The sequence below is a fragment of the Asterias amurensis genome, chromosome 7 (assembly GCF_032118995.1).
Source record: "Asterias amurensis chromosome 7, ASM3211899v1".
In the NCBI taxonomy this organism is placed as follows: domain Eukaryota; kingdom Metazoa; phylum Echinodermata; class Asteroidea; order Forcipulatida; family Asteriidae; genus Asterias; species Asterias amurensis.
In genome coordinates, this window is record NC_092654.1 from 19,852,110 (window position 1) to 19,877,604 (window position 25,495).

At 38.2% G+C, this 25,495-nt stretch overlaps 1 protein-coding gene across 4 annotated transcripts; it reads right to left on the reverse strand.

Moving 5' to 3' along the window:
* Window positions 1-2,966: 2,966 nt before the first annotated feature.
* LOC139940094 (uncharacterized) lies at window positions 2,967-25,171 on the reverse strand. 4 transcript variants are annotated; one of them, XM_071936334.1, is made up of 10 exons: window positions 24,996-25,171; window positions 16,745-16,827; window positions 12,566-12,621; window positions 11,824-11,881; window positions 10,719-11,039; window positions 9,452-9,508; window positions 8,114-8,170; window positions 6,757-6,813; window positions 5,987-6,176; window positions 2,967-5,523 (listed from the first exon to the last, which is right to left on the reverse strand). In XM_071936334.1, exons 4-10 carry the CDS (start codon window positions 11,873-11,875, stop codon window positions 5,460-5,462), a joined length of 798 nt encoding a protein of 265 aa, XP_071792435.1. In that variant the 5' UTR covers window positions 11,876-11,881; window positions 12,566-12,621; window positions 16,745-16,827; window positions 24,996-25,171; the 3' UTR covers window positions 2,967-5,459. The 4 variants fall into 4 exon arrangements, with proteins under 4 accessions (XP_071792435.1, XP_071792436.1, XP_071792438.1 ...); XM_071936335.1 differs by lacking the exon at window positions 24,996-25,171 and adding an exon at window positions 20,972-21,271; XM_071936337.1 differs by lacking the exon at window positions 9,452-9,508 and having other exon boundaries at window positions 2,968-5,523.
* Between the last annotated feature and the right edge of the window lie 324 nt (window positions 25,172-25,495).

Sequence of the window (25,495 nt, forward strand, 5' to 3'; positions counted from 1 at the left end):
CCTTGGCCTTCTTTTTCTGTAAAAGTAATTTAAAAGTGAAATTAAAATGATATAGTTTGGGCATAAATACCTGAGTGGATGGGCACCTTTTTGCGAGTGGTGTTTAATTATAATGATCGGCAACAAAATAGTATGTATAATAACTATTTGAAGAACCATGTTTAAGGGTTTTTACTTGTAAAAAGTACAAATTTATCTTGGAATATATTAATCTGTATTAATTTGCCAGACGTCCCCTGCGGTGCCATGCAGTTAACGGTATACAATGTCAGAAAATAGATATCAGCCATGCCCTGGCGTAAGAGAGGGCGGGGCAGGGGTCTTGGGCTATAGAGCCGTTTGCTCCCTTGCCCCCGCCAATTGAGAGCGAACAAAATGCGCAAGAGAATGGTTCGATACACTAAATATATAGGCCCTCAAATTATCTAATTAACCTCACTTGCCACCCCTCCCCCCCCCCCCCCCCAAAGGAGGCACAAAAGACTGCTTTTATTATTTATCTTGATTGTAGAAATTACTTTCGTATTTAAGCGAGTTTCTCACGAAACTATTCCAGGCTTCTTTTGAAAGAGACATTTGCCGAAAAATCATTTCTGTTTCAATTTTGTCTAGGTCAAGCCATTTGTTTGCATAGATTGACTAGACTAATGTACATGTTTGTGTTTTTATAGGGTATTGTTGTGAATTAATTGTTGGCACACTGCAGTAAACTGAATCTATACTGGATCAATCAACCGAATCTTTCACGTGTGACTTATTGTATCTTTCTTGATAATTTTTGCCTGGCATGGACTCTCTTTGTTACTCAAAGTAATTGTTAGCTTGTAAAATGACAATGGAGAGCATGTTGATAGAAATAAAACATTGTGAGAAACGGTTCCCTCTGAAGTACCGAAGTTTGTGAGAAAGAGGTATTTTTTACTCAAAATACTAAAAGGCTTCAAGCCTGAAAGTCTTAAGTATACTCAAAATACTAAAAGGCTTCAAGCCTGAAAGTCTTAAAGGCAGTGGACACTATTGGTAACTACTCAAAATAATTATTACCACAAAACCTTACTTGATTACGAATAATAGGGAGAGGTTGATAGTATGAAACATTGTGAGAAACAGCTCCCTCTGAAGTGACGTAGTTTCCGAGAAAGAAGTAATTTTCCACAATTTGATTTCGAGACCTCAAGTTTAGAATTTGAGGTCTCGAAATCAAGCATCTGAAAGCACACAACTTCGTGTGACCAATGGTGCGACAAGGGTGTTTTTTCTTTCATTAATATCTCGCAACTACGACGACCGATTGAGTTTAAATTTTCACATGCAGGTTTGTTATTTTATGCAGATATTGAGATAAACCAACTGTGAAAACTAGTCTTTGACAATTACCAATAGTGTCCAGAGTCTTTAAGTATTTTTACTCAAAATACTAAAAGGCTTCAAGCCTGAAAGTCTTTTATTATTTTGTATGCATCTGAAAGCACACACCTATGGGCAACAAGGGTGTTTTACTGTCGGTATTCTCTTGCAACTTTGATGACCAACAAATTTTCACAGAGTTGTATACTTTATGCATATGTTGGGACACATTATCTTTGACAATTGCCAAAGGTGTCCAGTGCCTTTATAACTAACGTTACATTGACAAAAACCAAACGTTGACACTATGACATGCGTACTGCGGAAAGTAGAACGAGTAAGAGAACCCCAGAGTTGTATGTGCATGGTAATGTCATTATATTTCAGGAAATGACACTGGTGTTGACTGTTGACTGTCCTGAACTCGGTCACAACTCAGTCGGAAACACAAACACCGAAAGGTTGGTTTAGTTTGCATCTTGTACTATGATCGATTACAACTCATGTTAAACAGTGAGTTGAACGAGAGCAGTTCGGGAATAGTATTGAATATCGCAGTACTTGCATTAAAACATACAAAAGGTGGGAACCAACGTTCATGAAACTGTTTTAGTTTTCCCGCCCTCAGTACTCGTATACAGTTTACATGGGTACCACTAGGCGTGCACCTTTCTAAAATAAACTCCAATAGCATTCATACAGGCTTACAGAGCAAAATGCTAACTGTTAAGTGCACGGAAAAAGTTCTCACATCTTTTTACAGTAATGATCAATTTTTTGTTTACTCTTGAACTGGAATCCACTGCTCAACTTACGGGGAGTCCCTGAGTCTGTCGAATCATTCCCCCCTTCAAGTCAAAACTCCTCTACACCAGTGTATTTTTCCAAACGTCCGACCGAGCATCAATCTTAAAAAATGTATCTACCACAACCTCGTCCCCAGGGTGTGTCGAGCGGTTGACCGCTCTCTCACCCTGGTATTGAACCATTTGCATATCCAAATTTTTTTGATACGTTTGCAAATTAAAATAGTCTGGCTACTTTTCGAAATTCACATCTTCGTCATAATCTCGTAGTACGGTACGATATTTAATAGCTTGTTTGTACATTGTTGGTTGCCGGCGGCTGGCTGTACCTATGAATATGGACATATTCTAATAATATTGTAAAGTCGTTGTCCAATCAGGGTCCAAGTAAGGAGTTTCCATCCCAGGGTTTACTATTGTAAACATGGTTGAAAATAAAGTAAACCATGGGGACGAGGTTGGTCTCTACCACACCTCTCAGCAAATAGGACCAGCTTTTGAGGGCCTTTGATCTAAAACACACCAAGTTGGAAGTCAACAACTCCCAGGTCACTACTGTCCAACATTTTTTTTTTTACACTGAAACCCTTTTTGGGGGTTCTCGAATCTGTCTAGTATAGAATAATTTACTATGATCTCGATGCTCTGTTTTCTCCTCATTTGGTGGGATGGGGTGCACCCTATATGTACCAACCACGTATAAAATTATACTTTATTATAAATAATTCAACGAGAGTACACAGTCATGTACTCATCATTAAATTAACTTGCATGAATTAATGAAAAACAGTTGTTAATTAAAGAAAACACTATGTTGGACAAATATAAGGGAATAAATGAGCTGATTTACTATTGTCTGTTCAAATAATGTATTTTTTCACGACTGAATAAATAAACCGGGCTATTCTGGATATAGTAGGTACAGCGTTTACAACATGCCCATTTTCATTCATTAAATTATTTATTTCATTTCATTTCATTTCATTTTATTTGCCAGCAAACATGAAAAAACATGTAAATTTATATAAACATACAATATATACATTATGTTATAGCAATATTTTATACAGAATTGGAGTTTAAAAACATTCATATCAACCTGCCCGTATAAACAATTAGCTCAAACAAAACCGAAAGTCTCAATCAATCTGACGAAACAAGACCAGCCGGGTCTCAGAACTTCCCCTAATCCATGGCTCCCCGCGCTTTGGGAACCAGTTTACCAACAACCAAAGTTTACCCCAGAGTGTACGATAGCCATCATGGGAATGATCGAATTGCACCCTACAACCCTCACCCCAGCCCCCCCCCCCCCAATGTTTACCGACTTCATTTTTTGTTCCAAGAGTTTGGACAATTTACATGACAATACTGATATAAGAGAGCAGGCCAATTAGGGGGTCTTATCCCCCTGTTTGTCTCGTCTCAAACAGTTTACGATCACTTGAGCATTTTTCTGTTAAGTCTCATTGGTCTTACTAGAAATTTAAAGTGCTCGAAAAGAAGGCACTGTTTATACTTGCAGCTAAAATATATACAAAATCTTAAAATGTTGAAAAATAAACATAATAAATACCCAATTCTTACGAAAAACTGTCTGAACTATGGTTTGAATGGAATAGTCGAGTGATTTTTCCTCGAACGTTAAAATTAAAATTAGAATCGACTTGGGTTTTTCCTCTCTAAAACTGAACGTTGCATTTACCACTCAGAAGCAGCGGCAGAATTTAATTCGTTTGCAATGTGCACCATGTTCACGTTCGTACAATATCTTGTTCCATCTACCAACGGTTACATTTGAATACTAAATTGAAGACTTTTGTGATTCTGTCAAATCAGGTTGCCTCCGTCCAGTTTTAGGGGCGTCAATTGGACGTGCGAAAACACGTGAACAATTAATCAACTCCCAATTCTGTTATTGAAGGTATTATGTCGGGGTTAATTCCCCAAGAGGGCGCTATTTTATAAAATACAGCATCATAAAGACGTACACATAAAGACCACCACAGACTTGGAACGAAGTCCATTATTATGTTTACCGCCCGTCTCTCAAATACGTACAATCTCATAGAAATTGCACGCCATGTCAACAATACTTCTCAAAACTCTGAAATTATAATGCCCAACATAGTTGTTGACAATAACCAACACCACCACAATCGTAAAGTCTACATAACCCAACACCTGCTGCCTGCAGAAGAATTTTGTTATGCTTTCAGAGGAGAGTACTATACATTGTGCACCGCAAGTTGAAAGACATTCACTCATGGGTAGTGGATCTCTGTGTGCGACTTAATCTTGATAATCTTAAATAAAAACACATACATACTGGTAAAAAAAACACAATACAAATTACTGTACATTTCTCCCTGAGCAGACAATCTTGTGCCCTTGATGTCATTGCTGTGCTCCCTTTCCCCTGATGACCACACTCGTATCCTCCCTGATCAAACAAGGGTCATTTCCAGGGAGCCCTTGCTAGGGGTGACCTTCCGGAAGCAGATCAACCTCTTGTGAAAACGCTTACAAATCTTAATATTTTAATAGAATAGACCGCTGAATAGACATCGTTTATACCGGTTAATGACTATTTTACACTTACGCTGGTGAAAAAGTTTATCTTAATATTTTAACTGCTACCTTTCTATAGCTGAATAGACATCGTATATACCGGTTAATAACTATTTTACACTTGCGGTTAACATTAAGTATGAACGAATTCAGGTCAAAATCCATTCACTTTTGCTGTTCCTTATGATACAGTGGTTTCATTGGGACAGAGGTTGTTTCGTAGCAACGGACTACAGACTATAGTTGTGGGTTCAATTATTTCCGGGCCACAAAAACCAGGCGACTCGATTTAAGTTCAGTCGTAGGCAAAATATAACCAGACTTGTCACCTGTATCTGGTTTATGTACATGTACGTCGGATTTACCAGCGAATCTTCCAGAACCATGAAGGCCATGTGAAATGATGTAGAGGTGATTATGGACGTGAGCTTCAGGCGTATGTAACTCACGAGCCTCGAAGTGTGACCCAGCTGATCCGATGTCAGTCATAGCACTGTTCTGGCACCGCACCTTACATCGATTCCACCACAAGAGGGCACTGTCGACTTTTACTGGAGGACTTCGCGTCATCGAAGCACCAGCTAAATGCTTATAATGTGAACCAGCTTAACTTTCCCTCTGCAAGCCACACTATCACATAGGTCACTGGAAAGAGTGTCCAATGTTCACAGAGAGACTCACAAGGGATATGAGTTTTTTTTCACCTCCTCTTTCTCTTTACTCCGGAGGGGGTATTCATGTCATCTGAACAAAAGATGTGTCCAGCTGTGTTGTGTTAACTCCATCGGCCTCGCCCTCCCTATCAGAACAAGTTAAACCAGAAATTGTTATAAACAAAAGAGTACACAGAAAATATGGCAACAAAAATTGAAAAGTGATAGAGAATGGACAGTGAATTGTAAATGAAACGAACTTTATCGATTTGCAGTGAAGTGGAATGCTTTTTGCCTGGGATCCTGCAGAAATCAATCTCACCCATAAACTCTTGCTTTGGGTGACATGAAGAACAAAGACCCATCATTCCAACAGCTTTATTCTATGTACTGCATCTCTTTAGATCTTTTGCCTGGTGCATGTTTAACAATGATTCCGTCCATCCTAGATCGTTTTAATAGGAATATAATTTCCTAACTTCAGTTCCCCTGAGTTGTTTACATCTTTGAATTTTTTCTTCTTGTAGCCCCTTTTACCAAGAGTGGCTTTTAGCCTTGTTTGGGGCAAAATTGCATTGAACGAAATTAAAACAAAAAATGTGTACAAACCCTTGTTCGTCAGGCGTTCCATAGCTACGATCTTTGTGTACGCGAAACAGCTTCAATGAAACAACTGCCAATGCGATTGATAGTGTCAGTACCACAAGTGAAAGAAAAACCACTGCAGCTATTAAGCCTTGGTTTCCACCGCTTTTCTCGTTGTCCTCGCTCTGATCTGATTGTTGACCACTACCTTGTTCTATATTTTAAAAAAAGGCTAGTATTAGTACAAAAAAATAACATTTCCCCAAACTCATGAGTATTATAAAATATTTCTCGAGCTTCAACTTTTAAGTGCTGCATAATATTTTCTGCCAAAATTGCAGTGAAAAGAATAGTCTTGACTCAAGTCCCAATCCCGTACCGTCGCCAGAAAACTATTGTTTTGTAATGCTCTGGATTCCCCAACCTGTACCACATTTTAACGGCGAAGCGCGCACTTCTGTATGGCTTGTTTGCTTGTAGTGTAGTTGGGTTAGGAACCCCTCACACGAGAACGGGACTTGAATCAAGTCTATGAGAAGAGAAGGTGGATAGATGAACTAAACATAATAATAATAATAGTCAGGACAAACTGCTTTACAACATACAGCCTAAGATAGAATGAAATGACGTGGTGAAGTAGCAATTTTCTACTGTAGTGCAATAAAAAGAACGTGCTGCCGCCATCTTTGTCATGTTGTTTGCATCAGAAAGCAGTAATGAATGTCAACATTCATTATTCGAGAAGAATGTTCTTTTGCCAACGATTTTCGTTGAGTTTTAATAACTTTACTTACCCTTGTTGATTGGTGCTGTTGGTGACATCGAATGGCTGGGGTCTTCCCTTGAGTATGCTGCAGATTCAAGGGTTTACAACACAACATTATTTAACAGTTGGAATGTGACCATACAAATACAGCGAATGACATAATTACTGTTGGGTTTTTGTTATACATAAATTTGATCGAAACACTCCACCTTCAAACCCCGTTATAGACTTTGAGTTCGGACTTTTTGTCGCATCTTCTGTGGATGCTTTGTAACCTTAGGAAATAGGCACCTGGTATAAATGCTGATAATGTATGTAATGTATGTACATGTATGTAATGTATGTACATGTATGTAATGTATGTACATGTATGTAATGTATGTACATGTATGTAATGTATGTACATGTATGTAATGTATGTACATGTATGTAATGTATGTACATGTATGTAATGTATGTACATGTATGTAATGTATGTACATGTATGTAATGTATGTACATGTATGTAATGTATGTACATGTATGTAATGTATGTACATGTATGTAATGTATGTACATGTATGTAGACAAAAGGTTCAAATGTGCTTGTGCATTGAGACCTATTATTTTATTATTATACTTTGTGCTCGACTCGATACACACGGACCTTTTGGTTCTCTGAATCGCAATTGGTTTTATGTGTCTCAATGCAAATGCCTTTGCTTTTCTAACGGTTCGTTCTGCTGTGTCATGTTATTTGTTTTCATCTAGTTCTTGATTTTTTTTACTGTGAAGTTGTAATCTTTAAACTGTTCGCTCTTGAGTGATATCTTTTATTTGTTGATACTGTGGCAACAACTTTGGTAATTGTCAAAGACAGGTATTTTCACTTAATGTATCCCAACATAATGTATACAACAACAAATCTGTGCAAATTGGACTGAATTGGTCATCGAAGTTGCATGAGAATAATGAAAAAAAAACCTCCTTGCTGCACAAAATGTGGGTGCTTTCAGATGCCTGAAAAGGCTTCAGGCTTTACGTCTCATTTAGTGAGAAGCGCGCACTTCTGTATGGCTTGTTTGCTTGTAGTGTAGTTGGGTTAGGAACCCCTCACACGAGAACGGGACTTGAATCAAGTCTATGAGAAGAGAAGGTGGATAGATGAACTAAACATAATAATAATAATAGTCAGGACAAACTGCTTTACAACATACAGCCTAAGATAGAATGAAATGACGTGGTGAAGTAGCAATTTTCTACTGTAGTGCAATAAAAAGAACGTGCTGCCGCCATCTTTGTCATGTTGTTTGCATCAGAAAGCAGTAATGAATGTCAACATTCATTATTCGAGAAGAATGTTCTTTTGCCAACGATTTTCGTTGAGTTTTAATAACTTTACTTACCCTTGTTGATTGGTGCTGTTGGTGACATCGAATGGCTGGGGTCTTCCCTTGAGTATGCTGCAGATTCAAGGGTTTACAACACAACATTATTTAACAGTTGGAATGTGACCATACAAATACAGCGAATGACATAATTACTGTTGGGTTTTTGTTATACATAAATTTGATCGAAACACTCCACCTTCAAACCCCGTTATAGACTTTGAGTTCGGACTTTTTGTCGCATCTTCTGTGGATGCTTTGTAACCTTAGGAAATAGGCACCTGGTATAAATGCTGATAATGTATGTAATGTATGTACATGTATGTAATGTATGTACATGTATGTAATGTATGTACATGTATGTAATGTATGTACATGTATGTAATGTATGTACATGTATGTAATGTATGTACATGTATGTAATGTATGTACATGTATGTAATGTATGTACATGTATGTAATGTATGTACATGTATGTAATGTATGTACATGTATGTAATGTATGTACATGTATGTAATGTATGTACATGTATGTAGACAAAAGGTTCAAATGTGCTTGTGCATTGAGACCTATTATTTTATTATTATACTTTGTGCTCGACTCGATACACACGGACCTTTTGGTTCTCTGAATCGCAATTGGTTTTATGTGTCTCAATGCAAATGCCTTTGCTTTTCTAACGGTTCGTTCTGCTGTGTCATGTTATTTGTTTTCATCTAGTTCTTGATTTTTTTTACTGTGAAGTTGTAATCTTTAAACTGTTCGCTCTTGAGTGATATCTTTTATTTGTTGATACTGTGGCAACAACTTTGGTAATTGTCAAAGACAGGTATTTTCACTTAATGTATCCCAACATAATGTATACAACAACAAATCTGTGCAAATTGGACTGAATTGGTCATCGAAGTTGCATGAGAATAATGAAAAAAAAACCTCCTTGCTGCACAAAATGTGGGTGCTTTCAGATGCCTGAAAAGGCTTCAGGCTTTACGTCTCATTTAGTGAGAAGCGCGCACTTCTGTATGGCTTGTTTGCTTGTAGTGTAGTTGGGTTAGGAACCCCTCACACGAGAACGGGACTTGAATCAAGTCTATGAGAAGAGAAGGTGGATAGATGAACTAAACATAATAATAATAATAGTCAGGACAAACTGCTTTACAACATACAGCCTAAGATAGAATGAAATGACGTGGTGAAGTAGCAATTTTCTACTGTAGTGCAATAAAAAGAACGTGCTGCCGCCATCTTTGTCATGTTGTTTGCATCAGAAAGCAGTAATGAATGTCAACATTCATTATTCGAGAAGAATGTTCTTTTGCCAACGATTTTCGTTGAGTTTTAATAACTTTACTTACCCTTGTTGATTGGTGCTGTTGGTGACATCGAATGGCTGGGGTCTTCCCTTGAGTATGCTGCAGATTCAAGGGTTTACAACACAACATTATTTAACAGTTGGAATGTGACCATACAAATACAGCGAATGACATAATTACTGTTGGGTTTTTGTTATACATAAATTTGATCGAAACACTCCACCTTCAAACCCCGTTATAGACTTTGAGTTCGGACTTTTTGTCGCATCTTCTGTGGATGCTTTGTAACCTTAGGAAATAGGCACCTGGTATAAATGCTGATAATGTATGTAATGTATGTACATGTATGTAATGTATGTACATGTATGTAATGTATGTACATGTATGTAATGTATGTACATGTATGTAATGTATGTACATGTATGTAATGTATGTACATGTATGTAATGTATGTACATGTATGTAATGTATGTACATGTATGTAATGTATGTACATGTATGTAATGTATGTACATGTATGTAATGTATGTACATGTATGTAATGTATGTACACGTATGTAGACAAAAGGTTCAAATGTGCTTGTGCATTGAGACCTATTATTTTATTATTATACTTTGTGCTCGACTCGATACACACGGACCTTTTGGTTCTCTGAATCGCAATTGGTTTTATGTGTCTCAATGCAAATGCCTTTGCTTTTCTAACGGTTCGTTCTGCAGTGTCATGTTATTTGTTTTCATCTAGTTCTTGATTTTTTTTACTGTGAAGTTGTAATCTTTAAACTGTTCGCTCTTGAGTGATATCTTTTATTTGTTGATACTGTGGCAACAACTTTGGTAATTGTCAAAGACAGGTATTTTCACTTAATGTATCCCAACATAATGTATACAACAACAAATCTGTGCAAATTGGACTGAATTGGTCATCGAAGTTGCATGAGAATAATGAAAAAAAAACCTCCTTGCTGCACAAAATGTGGGTGCTTTCAGATGCCTGAAAAGGCTTCAGGCTTTACGTCTCATTTAGTGAGAAATTACTTCCTTCTCAAAAATTGCTCGCTACCAAGCATTTTTTGTTATGCCAACAATCGTTTTGAGTAATAATATAAAAAGTATCAAGTGGTGGATTTCACAAAGAGTTAAGACTTAAGTCTTACCTCGACTACCCTTAAGTTTTTAAAAATCTCCTAAGACTTTCATCCTTAGTTGTTAGGTATAGTCCTAAGTTTTTTGTGAGGGTCCACCCCTCTGTCCCATTAATCATTGAACCTTGAATGGCTAAGTTGTAATAGTCTCTTGTTGGACTCACCTGGGTGTACTGTTAAGTTGGTCTCGTCACTCACTGACCAGTCGATGATACCCTTGACATTCACTGTGCATCCATACGTTCCACTATCCGACTCCTGAGCTTCGGTAATGATCAGTACGGAGTCTTCTCCGTGCACGTGACTAGTTGTCTTGTTACATCGCGTTACTAAGTACTTAGAGCCTTGCGATAACGTGACATTTCTGTCGTCGATAACACGGTAGAAGACTGATTCTCCTTGATGGTTACGGATGTGGCAGTACAGGTTTATCTCGTATCCGCTTGGGGGAATAATACGTATCCTTCCGATGACCTCTGGGAGTCCTGTGGTACACACAAACAAACAAACAAACAAACAAACAAACAAACAAACAAACAAACAAACAAACAAACAAACAAAACTTTAGCCAAAGAGCCATGCCGATTCTAGCCTTTCGTCAAGCAAGGCCTACGTGGTGGACAGCTTCGTATATAGCGGCCATCCAAAATGGAAGGAGAGACCACTCGCGCGAGTCGAGTGGCGAAGTGTGGTCTTCCCTTCCTTTGCCTTGGCAAAAGGCTAAGCGGACTCTGGCAGTTTTAACCAAAATATGAAATAACATATCAAATTGTATGTGATGTTGGAGTGCGAGTGTCTTGTTTACGCCAACTGTTCTTTGACGTCATTTGAGTCAGTTGTAATTACTGGAACTGCACCGTTCTGTTTCTACCACACTGTCGATGTCGACTGTCCTCTTTAAAAATGCCTAAATTAGGAAAACATAGCTAAAAAATAAACCAATTTCTCTCTCCTTTCTTTTCAAACCGTAACTGTCGACACGTCATTATCAAATGGTTGTGCCATTTGGGAAAAGTCAGTGTGTTAATAGTAATACATAGGCCCGTTGCCCATTAAGGCAACGCGGCATTTACGCCCTTTTAATAATAGAAGTTTGCAATTTGACCCCCAAATTGTGAGCATGTCAATAGCCACACGCCCGTTTGTGAATGGGGGTAGTAGTAAAAAAAAAAAAACCCACCAGATTGCTTGAAGGGCGCCCTCTACTGGCGTTATTACGCGCTTCAAAGTGTAAAGTCATAATATTCCGGTTAACATTCAATGACTTACCTGCGCAAAGTGCAGCCAGCACGACCAGAAGAATTGTGCCAGTTTTCTCCATCTTGATCTGTCAATCAAATATCATGATTTCAACATTAATCAAGAGATATTACCAATGCATATCTTTAAATACTATCTTTATCACAAGGTTCTATAGAAAGAGAAACAAAACACAAAAAAATTGTTTTTTCCGGCAATGCCGACCAGGTGTATTGCTGCTGAATGCAGAAAAACACTTTTTGAAATGTACCAACTCACGACTTGGACGTACATGTACTTTGCACGTGTGTTTACTATACGCATTGCAGGCAAAGTCTGCCTCGATTGACGTCACAAAAGGGGTAGGCAGAGTCAGCCCCCCAAACAACTTTATATATTTTTTAAACATATAAATCGTGACAAACAATTACAAAAAAATTGTTTTATTGTTCGTAAGCATATACTCTTATGTTTGAAAGAAAAGAAATTCTATTTCCAGGTGACTTTAAGCCTAAGCCCAAGATTCAATCACAACGCAAACACCAAATAAACAAAAGCGAAACTGCTCAAAATGTCAACTACATACAAACAGAAATTGCATATTAGACGTAATGCACTTATAATAATGTGACAATAAAGCTGTATAAGTTTGTAGTCGAGAAAATAGAACCAAAATGGCCTATACCAACCAAAATGACTTATGGTATATGCATTTATTCGTAGTTATTAGTAACTTATTTACCCATTAAAAATAACCGAGAAATGGGCTTACCAAGTAAAGCAGCTACGATGAATACTAAGTTGATCAGACGGAGAATGTAGTCGGGTCTGCAAGGAGTATACAAAAAAAGCTGTTGTAGGATTTGAAACTTTGCATAACAGCATGTATTGATAATCTCTAAATGAGTTGGTGGTGGCTCAAAAAGAACCGTTGGTTTCAACTCGACGTTTCGATCAGTATGCCCTGATCGTCTTCTGGAGAAAGCTGGTCTCTGACGCTGCATGCTGCTTAAATACTTATGATGCTGATTAGCTTGATGGTGATGCAAGAAAGCTTTGTGTGTTCGGTTTTCGGTTATTATTTTCTGTTTCGTGGGGATTTCCAACATTGCGAGAGACATCACGAGAGTGTCCCCGGTAACTGGGATAGACCGCCCTCCCACGCAGTCCTCAAAACTGTCTGAAGGTCCAAACAGTATAGGTGGCATCGGAGAGGCAGAAATCAAAGCTGTTGTGTTTGTTCGGTTTTCGGTAATTTTTCGTGGGAATTTCCAACCTGGCAAGAGACTGTCCCGTGTTATTGGGGCAATCCACCCTCCCACGCATTCCTCCATACTGCATAACTAATTAACTGTCTGAAGGTCCAGACAGTATAGGTGACATTAGAGAGGCAACAAAGGTGAACGAGATCAATGGGCCATGATTATATTATTCATTCACAATATCAAAACAGAAAGATCATGTAGACTTGACCTTGTGTCAATAAATTCCAGATTATGACATGCAGAAATCAATTCATGTGAGAGTGACAATTTACTGCCGTGTGGTTTGCCTTTTTTTTCTGTAGATGTAGAAATGCCATTCTAAAACATGTTACTGGTTACTTTTTTAAGGATCCCCTTTTCAAAATCGATTTAGAAAAACAAAAACTCCTAATTGAAAAGCACTACGAAAGTGGTAATTTTGATGTAGGGTCTACATACAAAAAATCACCGCCGAGGCTCACCAAGCTCCGGTGTTTCTGATCAGTAGAGCGTGGGCTCCAGGCCCTTGACACTATAATGTCTTAAAGCAAGAAACATATAGGCTTGGGATGGGACGTATGTCATGTCTCACTGTTGTGGTCGCACCCAGGGCCTAATTTTATAAGGTTGCTAGCAGCTTTGCAGCATTCTGCTTCGCAAGAAATGACCAGTCGCAGCGATGGTAACTGTATGGTTTTCTGGCCGATAACCCATTTTTGCTAAGCAAAAGTTGTTTGTGCTTAGCGAGTTAGTGGGTTTATTTGCACACCTAAATTGTGCCCAGATCGCAAAGACAAGAGGCTTTACCAGGTGTTTCTGGCTTGGTCTGCGCCACCTCACCTTGTATCGATTTCAATGTGTTGCATTTTTTGCTTCATGTCATAAAATCACACTCAAACAACTTTCATAGTGATCCTACAGCAGGAGTTTATGACAGATATTTCGTATAGTGTATAATATGGGACTACATTAAAGACACTGTACACTATTGGTAATATTGTCAAAGACCAGTCTTCTCACTTGTATCTCAACATATGCATAAAATAACAAACCTGTGAAAATTTGAGCTCAATCGGTCGTCGAAATTGCAAGATAATAGTGAAAGAAAAAACACTGTGGTCACACGAAATTGTGTGCTTTCAAGATGCTTGATTTCGGGATTTCAAAATTTAATTCTGAGGTCTCGAAATCAAACTTGTGGAAAAAATTACTTCTTTCTCGAAAACTACGTTACTTCAGAGGGAGCCGTTTCTCATAATGTTTTAAACTATCAACAACTCTCCATTGCTTGTGACAACGTAAGTTTTTGTGCTAAAAATTATTTTGAGTTATTACCAATTGTGTCCACTGCCTTTAATGATTGTGGGCATGAACCCGGACATAAAAACCACAGCAGGGCCAAATTCACTTAGAGCTGCTCAGTAAATAACTGAAAATATTGCTTAACAATTTTCTGCTTAGCAAAATTGAGCAGGATACCAGTCACAAGTGGTACATCGGGCATGGTATTGTATGGCTAACCTATTTCTGGTAAGCATAAAGATGTGCGCAACAAGTTTCGGGGACGAAATCGAGCCAAGATTTTTGGAAGTCATCCAGACGTGTCTGTATAGTTTCTTCAAAATGTAGTGGGGAAATGACGATCCAAAATCAAGCTTAACACAGTTTCGTGGAAATCGAGGTACTTGGGAATTCCCTTCAAGTAAAAATGTACAAAATAATATGTCATTCCTCGAATCGAGGACTGCACCGCAAGGAAAACATCTCCTGAAATAAAATTACTTGCAAAAGGGTGGGATGGTGGCATGAATAATAAAAACACGCTGCCTATATATGGGCTTTCACGGAGAACACTCTGCCCGTGCCAACTATGGGGAAATCCAAAGATGAGCAAGAAGTTTGTGTCGTTTTTTTTTTTACTTGAGTGTGGGGTGGCTTAAAAAAAAACCAGGTCGATTGTGCTCTGTCCCATTTATTTCATTTCTTACTTAAACCATATTATGTATCAAAGGCATTGCACAATATAAATTTTGTCCGGGAAAAATCCGTATGTAAATTGGGATGGGTGGGGTGTTTAACCAATTAGTTCAATTCGTTGTTTTATTTATTAGGGGAAAACCTGTAAGTTGTCTCCCATCACATAATGGGAATTCCCATCAAAATAACTGAACACGGCGGCGCGCCGTTGTGTTCATTCAGCCACGGCGGGGCCATCATTCAAAATGATCGCGGTGCACTTTGCTCTAGTGCGCGTGTAAAGACGTCTGTAAAAATGACTGAGCAATAACAATGTTTGTAAATGTTGTATTTATCGAGAAAATGAAGGTTTGTTTGGTAAGATTTTATGGAATAGTTCAATTCAATTCAAGAATACATTTATTTCCATACTCTCAAAAAAGAATAACGGCAGTCTTATCCAAGGGCGTCGATGGGTGGGGGACGGGGGGACATGTCCCCCCCCCCACACACACACTTTTTAGACTGGGGGAACAGCATATCAGATGTCCCCCCACACTTTTTGATTGACTGTCATTAGAAAATATGCAACAAGGTGTAAAATATACCTAATTTTCTTGATATTATTACAATGTTTGTTCAAATAAAAGAATTGCGGACAAACGGTGAAATGTCTTCTTCAACTTCATCTTTATTCTGATCATGGTTCTGATGGACCACGCTCAGAATGGTATTTGGGGCCTATTTCCGTTTCTTTAATACAGACATTAGACGATAAATAATTTCGGTACACGATGCATCTGGAAGTTTGTGTGTGCACGCGCGTGCAAAATGTTTTACCTTTTTTTTTTACAATCACAAAAGGCACAAAATTCAGTAAAATCCATAGGAGCAGTTTGGGCCCAGTTGTCAAAGAAGCAAAATGGATATCAACCAACCGTCCAATTCACAAAACTCTTGGGACGAGTTAAGTTCCGTGTGCTAGTGCTACTCCGCAAAGTCTTACTCGGCTTGCAGTTAGCTTGGTAGGAATCGAACCCACAACCTTGTGATTGCAAGTCCTGCAGTCTAACCACATCGGTGACGTGTTGACTAATGATGTCAAATTACCAGTGAATCGGAATCCGATGTCAGTCAGGTCCATTCAATGAATAAAGAACTTCATATCCGGCTAAAATATGATGTAATGTTTCCAGTGGAAATTTCGAACGGAAAATTCCATGAGTGGAAAATTTCTTCAGTGGAAATTTCCACTTTTTATAGTGGTAGATGTACAGCGCATAGCAGTTATTTGATGGAATTATTCGTTTGACGAAACACCGTGGAATTTGCCAACAATCACAGTTCATGTCACGAGAAATGTATTTGGCTTTGGAGCCATCGCAGACTTTGAACTTTGAAAAATAAATAAATCATATAGCAGAGTAACAAACAATGGCAGCCATTATGAAAATATGTGAAAATTGCTTGACATAATTAAGTCACGATAACCCCAAATATTTACCCTAGCTGCCCCACTTAAAAGTGATTCTCGCCCTTGACAGTTTTGTCAGACAATGGTGCTGGTATAACTGGTAGTGCCTTAGAATTATTTGGCTTAATTAATTAAATCTTCAACTGCAAATGGATGTTACATCAGTTTCTTTCTTATAGTGTGACTATATGATGTTCATAATACAATACTATTAACATCAAACCAATCACCAAATAAAAATAAAAACTCAATTAAAAACAACTTCACAACAGCTTACCTTTGTCAAGTAAAGTTGTAGTGCGTGCGTGTCTCAAGCAAACGTGGAATGACTCTGTCTTTTTGCTGTCCGCGAGTTAAGTCCTGTTAAAATGAAAGTGATGCAGAGAAATTTGAGTCCAGTAAAGTCCGACGTCAGAACCGTTCATTGAGGTTTCTGTCAAGCTAAAAATGACGCAATATTTTGTTCAGTGGGAATTCCCACTTTTCATGGAGATTTGTGAACAGCTATTATGAAATCATACAGCGTCCGACAGGTAAAACACAATGGAATGGCTCATATAAAGTAGAATGTTCCAAAATGCAAATGTTCGACACGCAAAAGATTATGAGTGAAATCCGTGTACTACAAAGCAACACTTCTATGGTTTGGTTTGGAGCAGTGCACAACTCTATTAAATAGTTGCATAGTTACAACCTGGCATAGGTACATGTAAACTTTGCATGCATAAAAGCCATTTTGAGATTACGGTGGATACAATGCTATGGCACTATCGTTTGGTAGATTTTTGCTGTATACTTTGTAGTTGTACATCCAGACCAAACAGGGCACTCCCTAACCCTCAAACCTTACCTCAAACAGTCTATGGCGTTCCACCAAAAACCCCAAATACCCACCATCACTTGGGCTGATTCTAGTTTATGAATGGTTACCTTTTCGATATACTGAAAGTCATGTGTTTTGTTACCAATGGTATGGTTAGTTTCATTAGTTCTTAAATTTCCAGGAAATGCGTTGCCAGCTTCCACGGTTGAAAGTTCATAACATGCAACTAATGTTTGTTATTGTTAGGCAGGGGTTTGTGTTTCTCTGCGTCAAGGCGACAGCTGAAGATAAAGTCTCTTTCTTTTGCACAACTAGGATTAGAAGTATAGTATTTTAACATCACTCATTATGCCAAAATGGCTGCGCGTTTATAGTACCAGTGGTCCATGCAAACCATTGGACACTATTGGTAATTGCTCAAAATAATTGAATAGCATAAAAACGTACATTGGTAACAAGCAATTGGGAGCAGTGTTGATAGTATAAAACATTGTGAGAAACTTTTTGAGTCAGATGTAACTTCTCACAAAAATATTATAAGGATGCATAGATACATATACATATAAAACCTCCATATCGTACAGTTTTCAGTTGCAAAACAAAGCGACCGTTTTATGTTCATGGTGCCAAACAATTCTTCCTTAGGCCTACACTACCAAAGTACACTATTGGTAATTACTCAAAATAATTATTAGCATAAAACCTTACTTGGTAACGAGTAAAAGGGAGAGGTTGACAGTATAGAACATTGTGAGAAACGGCTCCCTCTGAAGTGAAACGGTTTTCGAGAAAGAAGTAATTTTCCACGAATTTGATTTCGAGACATCAGCTTTAGAATTTGAGGTTTCGAAATCAACCATCTAGAAGCACACAACTTCGTGTGACAAGGGTGTACCAAATGAGAAGAGTTTTCCTTGACAATCACCAATAGTCTCCAGTGTCTTTAACTGAGAAATTTTGAAATGATGCAATTTTTATTGGATCTTATGTCTTTTTAATATTTTGCCATTCAATCCAGTTATTGTCAGTAGCATTAGGTTGTTTTCGTTCCTAAAAAATTGTCATTGTGTTATTATAGGGACTTAGAAGGACGAAGAGGGTGATAGAAGTAGATAGGGAAGCCTACAGTGGTGGGGAAAGGAGGGGGAAATCCAAAGACGAGCAAGAAGTTTGTGTCGTTTCTTTTTTACTTGAGTGTGGGGTGGCTTAACAAAAAACGGTCGATTGTGCTCTGTCCCATTTATTTCATTTCTTACTTAAACCATATTATGTATCAAAGGCATTGCACAATATAAATTTTGTCCGGGAAAAATCCGTATGTAAATTGGGAGGGGTGTGGTGATTAGTCTTAGTTCATTTCGTTGTTTTATTTATAGGGGAAAACCTTTAACTTGTCTCCCATCACATAATGGGAATTCACATCAATTTAACTGAACACGGCGGCGCGCCATCGTGTTCATTCAGCCACGGCGGGGCCATCATGCATCGTGATGCACTTTGCTCTAGTGTGCGTGTAAAGACGTCTGTAAAAATGACAGAGCAATAACAATGTTTGTAAATGTTGTATTTATCGAGAAAATGAAGGTTTGTTTGGTAAGATTTTATGGAATAGTTCAATTCAATTCAACAATACATTTATTTCCATACTCTCAAAAAAGACTAACGGCAGTCTTATCCAAGGGCGTCTTATCCGTGGGGGAACAGCATATCAGATGTCCCCCCACACTTTTTGATTGACTGTCATTAGAAAACATGCAGCAAGGTATAAAATATACCTAATTTTCTTGATGTTATTACAATGTTTGTCCAATAAAAGAATTGCGGACAAACGGTGAAATGTCTTCTTCAATTTCATCTTTATTCTGATCATGGTTCTGATGGACCACGCTCAGAATGGTATTTGGGGCCTTTTTCCGTTTCTTTAATACAGACATTAGACGATTAATTTCGGTACACGATGCATCTGGAAGTTTGTGTGTGCACGCGCGTGCAAAATGTTTTATCCTTTTTTTTTTTACAATCACACAAGGCACAAAATTCAGTAAAATCCATAGGAGCAGTTTGGACTCAGTTGTCAAAGAAGCAAAATGGATATCAACCAACCGTCCAATTCACAAAACTCTTGGGACGAGTGAAGTTCCGTGTGCTAGTGCTACTCCGCAAAGTCTTACTCGGCTTGCCCACTGTTCAGATGAGGCTTTTGTGTCAAAGGGATTTCGCAAGAAAGCACAGATAACTTTAGACAACATGAGTGTCCAATCACAACCTTGCTTCTGAACCCCTGATACCAATGTATCGACCAGATAACATTGTGCGTCTGCTGGAAAAAAAACAAGGAAAACGAGAGTACCGGGTGACGATCTTAGGGCGTTCAAGGCCCAGTTAAATAATTAAAACTCGTTTAAACGATGGTCGGCCGAACATCGCTTCAAAACCTATACAAAGTTCCATTGTTCTCTAAAATTAAATGAACTGGGTAAAATGTAGGCCCCTAAATACTGTCAGTCGAGTGAGTGATTTTGCAGTGACTTATAAGTGACATTTTTTTATGTAAATGATGTAAGGTACATTCATGCCTCATGAATACATCATTTTGTAAAACACCTAACTTCTGCAAGAGTTCTATGTTTAAAAACAAAGGTGTTAATGAACACACTTGCTTTCCTATATTAATTACGTTGTCGTGCGTGTGTGTCTCAAACGTATAGATTCCTGTAATGCTTCTCCTGAAACGAAAGTTGTTCCTTTAGATGATTTTTCCTGAAAATGAAACTCGGCAAACTCCCACACAAGAGGTAATAAACACCAAGCTGGCAACAACCATTCTCTCCCATACAAACATTGGTTTTAACGTCTATATGAATAATTTCACAAATCAAGATATTGTGATTCATTAACTAGACGACAACACTTATTATAGCCATTGTGAAATCAGCAGTTAGCCTTTACTAGTAATCGAACCCACAACCTTGTGATTGCAAGTCCTGCAGTCTAACCACATCGGTGACGAGTTGACTAATGATGTCAAACTACCAGTGAATCGGAATCCGATGTCAGTCAGGTCCATTCAATGAATAAAGAACTTCATATCTGGCTAAAATATGAGGTAATGTTTCCAGTGGAAATTTCGAACGGAAAATTCCATGAGTGGAAAATTTTCTTCAGTGGAAATGTCCACTTTTCATGAAGTATGACGTACAAAAACACATAGCAGTTATTTGATGGGATTCTGCCTTTGATGAAGCACCGTGTAATTTACCAACCAACAATCACAGTTCTTCATGTCATGAGAAACATATTTGGCTTTGGAGCCATCGCAGACTTTGAACTTTGAAAAATTAATAAATCATGTAGCAGAGTAACAAACAATGGCAGCCATTATGAAAACATGTGAAAATTGCTTGACATAATTAAGTCACAATTACCCCAAATATTTACCCTCGACTTGATTCTCGACTTGGCAGTTTTGTCAGACAATGGTGCTGGTATAACTGGTAGTGCCTTAGTAATATTTGGCTTTTAATAATCAATTAAATCTTCAACTGCAAATGGATTTTACATAAGTTTCTTTCTAATGGTGTGACTATGATGTTCATAATACAATAAACATAACTATATTAGCAAAATACCAATCTATTGAAAACAACAATTCCATAAGCAACACAAATCACAACAGCTTACCTATTGTAGTGCGTGCGTGCCTCAAGCAAACGTTGAATGACCTGGTCGTTTTGCTGTTCACGAGTTATAAAGTGCTGGATTTTAAAATGAAAGTGATGCTCACTGATTTTTTTTCCCAGTAAATGTCCCACGTCAGAACCATTCAGTGAGGTTTCTGTCTGGCTATTAAAAATTGTGCAATATTTCCAGTGTTTTCATTCAGTGGAAATTCCCACTTTGCATGGAGTTTTATCATCAGAAATCATACAACGTCCCCAGGTTGGTTAAACTCAAATGGAACAGCTCATAATAAGTAAAAGGTCACAATGCATAATGGTCGGCACGCAAACAAGTGTGGGTGAAGTCCGGGTAGTTGCATAGTTTTCACCACCTGGCATAGTTACATGTAAACTTAGCATGCATTACAGCCATTTTGAGATTATGGTGGATACAATACCATGACATTAGTTTTGGGTAGACTTGTCTGATACCCACCATCAGTTGGGTTGATTCTAATTGATGGGCGGGATACCTTTTCGATTTACTACAAGTTATGTGTTTTATTACCAATTGTAAGTTTCATTGGTGCTTAAATTTCCAGGAAATGCGGTGCACACTTCCGGGGGGAAAGTTCATGTATAGTAGTCGAGCTATGTTGCAATTAAATTATTGTAATTGTTAGGAAAGTGTCAAGGCGAAATCTAAACATGAAGTTTCTTTTTTATCATAAAGTAGGATTAGGGGTATCGTTATTACATGGTGTTACCGCAAGCCTTTCCATGGGCGTCAATCAGGTGGGGGGGGGGGCAGGGGGACAGGTCCCCCCCACCTTTTGGAGAGTGGGGGACACAATATCAAATGTCCCCCACCTTTTTGACCACATTTATCATGAAGCCCAAGTTTTGCACTGTGTAAGACGAAACCCTGTGTCCCTATATGGGCATTAATTCTGTGGGCAAAGGATGACACAATATCCCCTCTCTAAATTGGCCCTAAATTGCATCACAGAGCATCTAAAATGCAACATTTTCCCGGGCCCTTAACCGGGCCCGCACCCCGAGCCGTAAAGGCTTCTCACACGCATGCTCTAAAGATTGCACCACAGAGCATCTAAAAATACAAAATTTTCCCGGGCCCTTGAGCGGGCCCGGACCCATGCCGTAAAGGATCTACACTCATGTGCTCACTATTTGACAGTATTTTCCCCCAAAACTTGGTTCATAGATCCGCACTTGAAGATGCTTTCAACCAAAAAGTTTCTACTGCTGCTCACATTTTACAGATGTTCTGTTCCGTTCTGTATGCCTCTTATTGGCCTAAGATTGCACCATAGAGCATCTAGAATGCAAAATTTTCCCGGGCCCTTCAGCGGGCCCGGACCCATGCCGTAAAGGTTCTACACTCGCGTGCTCACTCTTTGACAGTATTTTCCCCAAAAACGTGGTTCATAGATCCGCACTTGAAGATGCTTTCAACCAAAAAGTTTCTACTGCTGCTCACATTTTACAGATGTTCTGTTCCGTTCAGTATGCCCCTTATTGACCTAAGATTGCACCACAGAGCATCTAGAATGCAAAATTTTCCCGGGCCCTTCAGTGGGCCAGGACCCATGCCGTAAAGGGTCTACACTCGCGTGTTTACTCTTTGACAGTATTTTCCCCTACACAAATGTTATGTCCCCCCACACTTCAAGACGGATTGACGCCCCTGAGCCTTTCTATACCGTATTTGATATTATCACTCATATGCCAAAATGGCTGCGCATACCAGAGGTCCTTGCAAACAATTGTTAAAGGCATACACTTTTGTAATACTTAAAATGATTGTTAGCACACAAAACTGGCTTGATAATAAGCAATGGAGAGCTGTTGATATTATAAAAACAGAACCTCGATACTGATACAATTTTCGAATGCGAAACATAGCAACCGTTTTTGTCATGGTGCCTAAACAATATGTACTTAGCCTATAGGCCACTCATTTCCCCCAAATTCAAGTTCATTTCATTGAGAAATTAAAAAATATTGAAATTATTATTGGATGTATTATTTCGGCATTTAATTCAAAGTTATTGTCAGTAGCATTAAAGACACTGGACACTATTGGTAATTGTCAAAGACCAGTCTTCCCAGTTTGTGTATCTCAAAACATAAAATAACAAGGCTGTGAACATTTGAGCTCAATCGGTCATCGAAGTTGCGAGATAATAATGAAAGAAATAACACCCTTGTCGCTAGAAGTTGTGTGCTTTCAGATGCTTGGTTTCGAGACCTCAAACTCTAAATCTGAGTTCTCGAAATCAAATTCGTGGAAAATTACTTCTTACTCGAAAACTACTCCGCTTCAGAGGATGCCGTTTCTCACAAGGTTTTATACTACCAACCTCTCCCCATTACACGTTACCAATTAAGGTTTTATGCTAATAATTATTTTGAGTAATTACCAATAGTGTCCACTGCCTTTAAGTTGTTTTTGTTCCTACAGTTAATTGTATTGTTAAAGATACCGAGAAGAAGGAAGAGAGAGAGATAGAAGTAGAGAGGGCATATTAGAGGGGGGTGGAGGGGGGGGGGACCCCAACAATGACAACAACAACGTAGGCCCAAAACGAAACCGAAACCCACCAGCCAAACAAAAATGACAACAAATCTATAGGCTATAAAATACACAAACAAAAGTGACCTTGCGCGTTCAAGTTCACATGCTGTCTGGTTGTATCAGGTTGGAAACATTGATTTACTATGAGCACATTCATACCTACATGTATGGGGAAATTAGTTAAAATGTAGGGCGCAGGAAAATACTACATCGGTCATACGGGAAATTTAACATTTTGTGTCACATTTAAAAAGAAAAGAAAAATGAAGGCAAACAAACCTTATTTAAACAACAAAGCAAAAAACCATCGGCAAACGTTATGCCAATTGTCTTCATATTGAAGGATTCGGGTACTTTTCCAAAATGTCAACAGACTTATTGAACTTACAGGGTTTGAAGGTAATGATAGTGGAAAGCTTCCCTTCAAATGAGGTTCTGTAGTTTTTGAGAAATGGGTAAAACAAGTCACAACATAATTTTCGTCTCAAGCTAGACTTAAATCCCATTAACCAGTTATAGTATTAATATACCAAAAACATAGCATAACTGGTAAATACGATCTTACATGCTAAAACTGAGACGGAAATTACTTGTTTTATTCATTTCTCATACAAAAACTACAGCGCCTCAGTAAGTAAAATTTCAAGGGAAGCTTTCTACTATCATAATCTTCAAATTGTGTAAGTTTAATGTAAATCTGTGGACATCGTGTTTTGTGTTAGGGAAAAAGTACATAGACCCTTTAAACGCTGATAAAAACCAAGCTCCATAATGAAAAACATTCTTTTTATTATCGGACTGTGTGCAAACCGTGCATGATGCATGAAGTCTTTTAGTAACGTCCATATCCGACTGACAACTTTGTATTCACTTCGAAATATGTTTGATACTCAATCGAGATATTTCTTTTGGCACAGGTACAGGTTTGTTTACAACTATCATAACTGTGAAGCCCTACATTGTTTTCACGTGTGCACGGCACAACGGAACTACCTGTACTCAGGCTGAGGCACAGTTTTTCAAAATCTATGCACGCTTTTTATAACACGCCTCTGTTTTCATGTCTCTACACTTTTAACTATGACATAGGAGGTATACAATAATGCAATGAATATAAATGGCTAGTGAATTTAAACAATCAAGTCAATTTACAATGACAGGCACATGATGTAGTCTGAGGGCTACACTGGCGATCAATTAATTACACCATGTCACGGAGGAAGGTAATTACACTGAGAACAACTACGTAATAGTTCCCTGGCATAATTAGTAATCAACAAATGCACAGCTCCCGTAACAGTAACACCCATTAATCGTGAGCGTTGTATTGAATGGAAAACAGCCGACAGAAAACAAAATCAACATCGCCATATATACAGTTCAAAATACAACACAACATTTCTTGGCCATGAAGGGTCCTTCATGCAGAACAATAAAGAAAGTTTACCTGAGCAGTGTATCTATCTCCAGTGTTTAGGGAGCAGCAGGTTGATAATCTGTAAACAGTGTGGTGTAAATGCTTCAACTGATTATGGTTTTATAAAACACACCAGGGTATACCGTTGTTATGATGGTGAAGTCCCCGCACATTGTGCAAAACCGACTTGGTGCTTTGGGAAGCCCCATGACGTATGTGTCTAAAACTAAAACTACAGGAATTTCCAGTTCGATTATGCAATCTTGTTTGTACTCTACTAGGCTACTATGAGGCGCCTAGTCTAAAGTTATTAGTTATCGCAATTATTTACACACAATTCACTACACAACATATAATTCATTATTTAATCAATAGTAATAAACATTGTATGAATAATACATGAATATTTGTACCAAAGCTTTCATTTAATATATATTATATATATCTAAAGTAACACGCCATTTCAATATTTACAAGTAATGTAGACGGATATTTGTTTTTATATGTAAATAATTAATTTTGCTCATGTA